General features: G+C 47.6%; 1 protein-coding gene across 1 annotated transcript; it reads right to left on the minus strand.

Moving 5' to 3' along the window:
- Positions 1-358: 358 nt before the first annotated feature.
- On the minus strand, positions 359-3,752 carry LOC148814347 (zona pellucida sperm-binding protein 4-like). Its single transcript, XM_088906660.1, has 9 exons — positions 3,647-3,752; positions 3,295-3,471; positions 2,877-3,067; positions 2,635-2,717; positions 2,286-2,413; positions 1,655-1,844; positions 1,062-1,209; positions 876-954; positions 359-438 (listed from the first exon to the last, which is right to left on the minus strand). Exons 1-9 carry the CDS (start codon positions 3,750-3,752, stop codon positions 359-361), a joined length of 1,182 nt encoding a protein of 393 aa, XP_088762786.1.
- Between the last annotated feature and the right edge of the window lie 4,582 nt (positions 3,753-8,334).

The raw sequence follows: 8,334 nt of genomic DNA on the forward strand, positions 1-8,334 counted from the left end.
GATCCAATCTCTCTTCCCTACTTCCAAACTGAACTTCCTTTGCAACCAGATTGCCAACGCAGGCTCAAGTAAACAAGAAAAGCACAGCTTCCTTCAGAAGGCTCTTTATTAAGATTCCCAACAGTTTTCATAGAATCACAATCAGGGAAATCCTAAGAAATCAGAGGATTCTAGAAACCTGCTAAGAAAAAAAAAAGAAAATTAGACCAATCTAAAATCAAAATAAACCTTTTTTTTCCAGAATTGAAAAAAAGATCAAATCCAAATTGAAAAAAAACAACTTTCACTTAAAAGATTAATCTCCTATTTTAAAAGTGGCAACCAAACTTTTAATACATTCGGTTTATAAGTACCTGTGCTAATTCAATGCAGCATGGAGATGAACTGGACCACCATTCACCAGCAACAAGGTCATATTTGACCAATTGAGGGATTTTTCTAAGAAGCGGAAAAAAAAAAAAGAGTACTTTTATATCACAGCACGTAGCAGAATCCATTCACATTCATAAAAATAAATTTTAATACCTACACCACCTCCCTCCTTCTCAGCAGTGATCACCTTCAAACAGCACCGCAGCACTGTAGACATGCTCAGTTTCAGACTGGTATAGCAAGGAATATAAAGATGTAGAGGCCATTATTCAATTAAAACCCTGCAGCAGGGTTGTCCCATCTCAGCTCTGTAGGGCTAGTGTCTGCAGTTTCTCTAGGTGCTGGTGTTCTGAAGACACCAAGAGCTGGGAGAAGCCTAAATTGGCCCCATGATGGCAGAGGTATCTGCACCCTAAGTGCAATAATAGAGGGAAGCTGTAATGCAGAAACACAGCCTATGCAAGACAAGGATTTCCTACAGCTTGCCCGACACATGAGCTCACCTGCTCCTGGACTGCAGCTCACATTGCACTGGACCGAGTCTGAGGGCTGGCAGGCTGTTGCAGTACAATGGAAGTAGATCTGCAGAGGAAGTCACGAGCGAAACTCTTTAGGGTGTCCTTACAGCCAAAACTGCTTTCATGCCGCTTATGAATCCAGACAAATGAAAGAATAAAAGGGCTGCTTACCAGATCATTCAGTGCTTTATTTTCAGCTGGATCCAGGAAGGCAAACATCTTGGTCAGAAAGCGTTTGTAGTGGCCGGGGTATCGAAGCTCTTGAGAGACGGCGACGGGAATCAGCTTAGTTGAATTAAGGTCCTCATTTGGAGGACACCTGAGAGCCAAGTAAAGAACAGAGGAGACCAGAAAAAAATGGATCTGAGGTCAACTCAGAAACACAAAAGTCCCTTAAACTCTAGATCTCACAGTTGTGCTATAAGCCGAACAATGCACGGAGGGTACAGTGCCTTCTGAGTAATTCATGAACATTAAGGCCCTTTTATGTTTGGTACATAAAAATGGTGATCATGCATCTGCTTGGACTTAACATGATGCTGTATTACAGGGCTGGCGTGTCTGCAGGCATTCAAGGTCTCCAGGCAGCAGCAGCACCCACAGAGCTAGAAGAAGCGGTTACATTGATCCAGTTCACCCAGCGACCAGCCTTCAGAGCGGAGTTCAGGATCGAGACTGGACACCCCTGCTTCATCGGGTACGAAAGCCCTCGCAGGGCAGTGGTTCAGCGAGGTGGCGGCAGGTAAGGCAAAGAAGGAGCTTACCCATCAATCAGGAGGTTCCAGTGGGGGTTGCTGAAGGGGCTGGGAGTGGCCGTGGCCCAGCAGTCGTCCAAGATGAGGTGGATGTTGGGGTCAGTCCTCCCCACCATGCGCACCTCCACCAGCACAGGCTGCTGTAGCTCTAGAGTCACCAAGTCCTCACTGCTGGGGTGATAGGAGCTGTAGCTCTCATCTGGGGAGACCAGGATGGAGAAATACTTCTACATAGGCATTTATCCTCCCCCCCTCACAACCAAAGCAATATTTATTTGCTGTAATGCCCTTCACAACAGTTGGCCACAGAGTTGCTTTAGTTTCTATAAAGGTCACCCTCTGCCCACCCAGCAGTAAGAAACTCTCTGCCATGCTTAGCTTTCATGAGGCAATGATGACACTGTGCCACTGAGTTCACCCAACCAGCTGGGAATTCTGTTTTCAGCTAGTGAAGAGTTTAAGCAGGTACTAGAAACGGTGAAAGAGTTCCAACAGTCAAGCGGGGGGTAATTTAAGAGTATCATACAACATGAAAAGTGTCTGGTAATGGTTCAAGGATTCAGACACTCCTAAATCTTAGTTACAAGGGCGGCCATTCCAGAGGACTTCTTAAAGCATCCAGCTGTCTGGTCTGCGGTACCTTTCGCTATTCGGAGCTCCAGGTGAAGCGGGCCGTACGCTGTTAAAGACGGAGGGAGCGTCGGAGACTGAACTTCAGCTTTCACAGACAAAGACTTGTTTGCCGGATAGGAGCACCGAATGGTCAGGCTGGGTGGGGGAGACAGGTGAAAATGACAGAAGAGTGGGAGTGGTGCCCACTGGGTTTTGAAGAAGCAGAGCACACAGATAACGTACAGGCACCCTCTCCGAGACAGAGGTTACTGGGGGTCTGATATTAAACCATGAAAAAGGGTTTTCACAGCAGCTGAATCCAATTGCACTCAATCCAGTGCCATAGATAGTAATCGCCCTTTAAAAGGCAGACTTACTGAAAGTCAACATCCATGGTTATCACCGCAGTGCGACGGGAGACCGACATCTGGTTCTCATAGACTAGCATGTTATCGATCTCCTAGAAAATCAAAAATGGTTTAGTGTGGGCTTTGCAGAAGCGAAGCTCGCATTCCTCCCCACCCCAGATCAGCAGTGCGGTGCACGATTTTTAAAACCCCGCCGTTTGTTAAATGCATCCAAACCTCAGACATCGCAAAACGACTTGAAAAGCTCTTGCCTTGGTGGTTGTGCCACAGCTGCTTAGCGGAAACCTGAAGAGCACGAAGCTGGGAGTCCTGGAGGCAGGCGAGCTGCAGGGTGCGGCGGTGTCTTCGTTCAAACGGAGCGACTCCAGTCTCAGCGGCGGTTGGGTCACCGCCTTGCTAACGGCAACAACCGCGTATCCATCGCTGGTGCACTCGACAGTGACTGGGGGTTTAAATGAAGAGGGGAGACATGAGGAGAGCGTCGAGCCTAAAGAGACTCCGGCGATGAACCCGAAATTGCTACAGCGCAAGCGATCTTCAGTCAACTAAACCCCTCAAGTGCAAGGTGCGAGGGATACAAGTCGGACGAGAAATGAGAAAGAGCCTCAAACGCCTGCAAGGATAGGGTCACGCAAGTGTTTGTGACTGTTGGGAACGGGTAAGACTCACCGTCGTTTTTATAGAAGCAGCTGGGGTTCACGGAGGAATCGAAGCAGCACTGTTTAGCCCGACAGCGGGCCTCCCCGACCTGCGGCTCCTCGCAGGCCAGCGCGTCCTCCGGACGGACACTGCAGAGCTCCGCCGCTGTCCGCTGCTGCCGGCCCTTCACGCGGTCATCAGGGGAGGCTCCCAGAGGAAAAGAGGAAAGTCCGTTTTTACTTCCTGCCGGTCCGAGCATCTTTTTTTTAAATAAACCCCGAGCTCATTCCTTTTCCGGATGGCGCCCCGCACCCGTTAACATAATATCACCGGACCAGAGGGGTTTACAGAAGTGTGAACACTTGATAGAGAAGCTCATTACCTGCAGAAGTAGATACTCCGGGATATCCTAAAATTTCTTCCAAGAACACACAGAGAGCAAGGAAAAGCGATACCAGTGACCCACTGCGAAAGTAAAGCACCTCCATCGCCTTTGGTAATCAATCCAATCCCAAGCCCTGAGAGATATAATACTGCACGAAAGCGTACATTTTAAAAGGAGCACACCGCTTAAGTCTTGACGTAAATCAGATCTCCCTCTTCCCTGTACAATTCTCCTAAATCCCACCTCCAGATCATTATCAGCTTTAATCTACGTGTGATTTATGGATCTTTAAACCTAACAAGCTTTCCCTAATTATCGCTTAAAGCACACTCGGCAACAGTTCGCCTAACCAGCGGATGTCACCGTATTTTGTTGTGGTCAGTTATGTAGGATTCATGAGGATACGCGTTAACATGATGGTATAAACAGATTTGTGTGGTCAATCCAGATATTTAGGCACGTTCCAATCGACAGAGTTCTCTTAAAATAACCAGTAAAATCAAACGCTTCATATTTTATTCCTAGTTTCCGCCTGACCTCGGTCACGCTAAATTAGTGATTCCAAACTCCTGTTCTCGGAGTCCGGAAACTGGCAGGTTTTCTTGCCGTGCAAGTGCCCCACGTTTAGGAAAACCTGTAAGCAATCAAGCAAGCAATGTGTTCAATCAAGAACTCCTTATGCCAGTCTTTCAGGACTGAAGTAGATGGTATTGTAGCCGCATCATATACAGATGTGCCCAGCGATCAGTTTTTTCATGTAAAAATAGCCTTCAAGATTGTGGAGTTTCACGGTTTAAATAGGTTCCCAGTACTTTTACAGCACAAACTACAGGCGTGTTGTGCTCTCAGCTGGCTTGGAGGAGGGGCTATAATGATCTTCTAAGACGTTATCCTTACAGGTTTTAGCCCAGATTGACTTGTGGCTTTTTCTGCCCCTGCTAGGGTTTGATCCTGGTCAGGTGCAGCACAGCTCCCTGGGCTACAGGGAATTTCAGAGGACAGGTGTTGTCACTTCTGCACCTGGTTCAGTATTTCCACATGCCTGCTTTGTGTGATCACCATCCAGTGGTTCTGCGTCGTTAGGAATTTGTGACTAGATGGTTACTTGTAAGACTGGCCACACTGGGGCTCCTCAGGGCTAGAGTTGGAGTCTCCTGCCTGAGTGAATAAAGTCCTTTAATTAAACAGATACTGTAGCCACCTGTATGTCGGCACCCCTGCTTCTGAAGAGCCACAGTCCAGCAGTCGATATGGGCAGCTTTAAAAGATCAGTTAGCAGAGGTCTGGGAAGAACGTCCTCACTTGTTAAATAAGCAGCTGGTTGGTCCAGTGGAAAACCAGACCCAGCTCGAACCTCTCTCCTGACAGCGACTGTCCAGTCCAGCAGAGATGCATCTTGAGTCAGTCAGACCGCGCACCAGTCTTCGCTTTGGAGACCCTGGGAGTGCACGCAGGCAGATTTGCCACATACACATCAAAGCCTGTGGCATCCAGGTGATACTGAACACCACTGAACCCAGGAGTGCCGAGTTGTAGGTGTCAAGTTTATAAAGAGATTTAGAAATTAAAGAATTTCTAGGCATTATTGGTCAAACTAGGAACCAGTATCACACCATATTACATATACTGTAAGAGACAGTTGTATCTGTGAGGTGCTGTTATCTGTGGATAGTGTAAGTTACAGCCACCAACACTAGACGTTTCTTGATGTATGAGAAATTGACAACTGCATCTCTGGATGTGAAAGAGCAGCCTCAGCGCCACCATCCCTGCAACACAGCATAAACTGTTCAAGTTGCCATTTGCAGCAGCCAGCATCCTGTAGCCACACACCCCAGCCATCTGGTACTTAGTGGAAAAATAGCCTTCATGCTTGTGGCATTTTGTTGTGTATAAGGGATGTAGAATTGCAGGAATTCAAGAAGGACCATTTGCCAGTATCTTTACAGGCACAAAGCTACAGGCCTGCAGGGCATAAGACCACAGGCACGAGCCTTGAGGAAGTTATCCTTACGGGTATCAGCCCAGATTGAGTTGTGGCTTTTTCTGCCCCTGTTAGGGTTTGATCCGGGTCAGGTGCAGCACAGCTCCCTAGGCTACAGGGAATTCCTCTGCAGCAAAAGACCACTTCTCTGCCATTGCAGAGGAGAGGTGTTGTCACAAGCAGTGCTTTCACTGGTTGCTTCACTTCTTTCAGAAACCTCTCAGGGGCCAAGAAAGGGTTCATGACTTTAAGCACCACCCCAATTGGTTTATGCACCCTTAGGAAACAAGGCCTCTTGCATAAGAATTGCTCAAAGTCAGTGGACAAACAGTAAAGGTTCAGGAACCACATGACAAAGTACAAGACATCACCCTCCTGCTGTTTTAATAAAGGCAAAGACTTTATTGTAGTGCTTCCAAGTATAATGTGTCAGAGACATATGTTAGATCTCTCCCCAGATCACAAGGGGAGAAGTATAAAGAGGCAAGACTACAGCTACAAGTTGCACCAAGAGCTCGAAAGAAAAGAATGAGCTTTATTGCAGCTCCACACACGGGAACGTCGGTTATGTCTTCCGTCGTCTCAGGGAGATGAAGGCGAGGACCAGAGCTACAAGCACAACAACAGGTGCTGCCACCATCAGCCCATACACAAATGTAGACGCTGCCAAGAGAGGATCCAATTAAGAACAGCAGAGTAATCATTAAAAAAAAAGGAAGGCAGATGTCTGAACCAAGCCAAGTACCCTCAGTATCTTCCTTTATCTCCGAGTCTTCAGCCAGGATCATAGCCTTGCTTGAACCAAGGAAGGTCTGGCTTGAAGGAATAGTCCCTGGTACAGCAGGAAGCAGGCGACGTGTAATGAATAATAAAAAAAAAAGCATCAGCAATATCTTAACATTAAGAGCTGCAAGTTATAATGCATTAGACAATTAGAAGCAGAACTTGAGACTTTTGAAAGTCACAGCAAGTTGTACCTAGTTGCAAGCCACAGATTAGTATTTGACAGCGTCCAGGTCTAAAAAACTGTTACAGAACCAGGTTGGCTTCATATCCCAAAAAGAGTCCACATTCAAGGATGTGCAAATTGAAGCAGAGAGCAGGGCTAAGTAACAGTATTTGGAACACAGCTTGGACAAAGAAGGGGCTCTTGAGATAACGGGTCTTGGTGGAAGCCATTGGTTACTAATTTAGCAATTAAAAGCGAGTCATGGAAAGACAAATAGCTTACCAGCACTCTCAAGTTCCTGTTCAGCCTTGTTTGCGTCACTGGTCACTTTCACAGCCCCTGCAAGAGGGTTCAAAAACAAACCCAGGGTCAGCTTCTCTAGGCAAGGGGCAGGGAGGAGGAGGAGGTACTATAATGGATACATACCCTTGTTTTTGATGTCTACGCCAGTCAGGACTGGGACGTCTGGGGCAGTCAGCACTATGGCATTGCTCGACACAATGACCATCTCCCGGGAAGCAGAATGCCTGTCTGCACAACAGGTAGTATAAAATCAGGAGCAATAGAATGATTCCTTACAGTATAGAGCACTATATGGACACTCCACAGGTAATGGGGATCCCCTCCACCACCACCAGTGGTGTGCAGCCCCACCTGGATGATGCTCCAGTACTCTCCCCACACACCAGCTCTCAGTGGGGAGGAGAGAAGAGTGACGAAGCCAGTTCAGAGATGGGGATTAGGAGGCCATGATTGGTAAAGGTCAGGGGGATGTTTGGCCAGGACACACCCTGGGATTTTTTTTTTTTTAATGACCACAGAGTCAGGACCTCAGTTTCACAGCTCTTGAAGAGGATGTACTATTCATGATACTGGGGCATTAAGACAGATTTAGGGGCAAGTGCCCCCTACTGGTCCCACTAACACCTCTTCCAGCAGCAACCCTGGCTTTCCCAGGAGGTCTCCCATCCAGGCTCAAAAGTGATAAACAATTCCATTGACCCCCGTTTCTCAAAAAGCATTCTCTACTTTAGCAAGGGGAACTCCCACTGGTCGCCCCTGGGTCACCGACAGAATGAACAAGACTGGGGTTTTCAAGAGCAGCTTCTGTATTCGACTTGTGCCAGACCGCGGCGTCCCACACTCACCGACATTCCCGTAATAACAGAAGTTCCCATCAAAGCAGCAACTCCTAGCCTCGCAATCGGCTTTTGAAATCCCTCGAACTCCGCAAGCCAACCTCCGACTCTCCGCGACCACACACCCCCCACCGACACCGTGCGGCGCTACCTGAGCGACAGGCAGCCCCAGGCAGGGAAACAGCAGGAACGGGTACAATCCCAGCCCCACGAACTTGCTGAAAGCCCACATCGTCACTTCACTAAGCTACAACAGAATGAGGAGCAGAGCCGCTGACATCTTTATATAAGACTCTGGCACGCGCAGGGCACAAATTGGTGGGTAATTAACACGGGACGATCCCTGCGGGGGGGGGGGTCGAGTTGAGAGGATTGCTCACGGAGTTTCTAGGTATTTTATTAATTGCCTACTATATTTCCAATGGAATGAGAGAGCGCAGTGAGAGTCGTAAATGTGCTCCTGACAAGTGAAAACAAAAACAGCTGAAATTCATTTGAAAATACGAGTCTAAACTTTTTTTGCAGAGGGGGAAGGTGGAAATTAACCATTATTTTAACTTTCCCAACAATTTCCGGAATATATCCCGACCACATTCACGGAATTATGGATCGA

The sequence above is a fragment of the Atractosteus spatula genome, chromosome 27 (assembly GCF_055471065.1).
Source record: "Atractosteus spatula isolate fAtrSpa1 chromosome 27, fAtrSpa1.hap1, whole genome shotgun sequence".
Taxonomy (NCBI): domain Eukaryota; kingdom Metazoa; phylum Chordata; class Actinopteri; order Semionotiformes; family Lepisosteidae; genus Atractosteus; species Atractosteus spatula.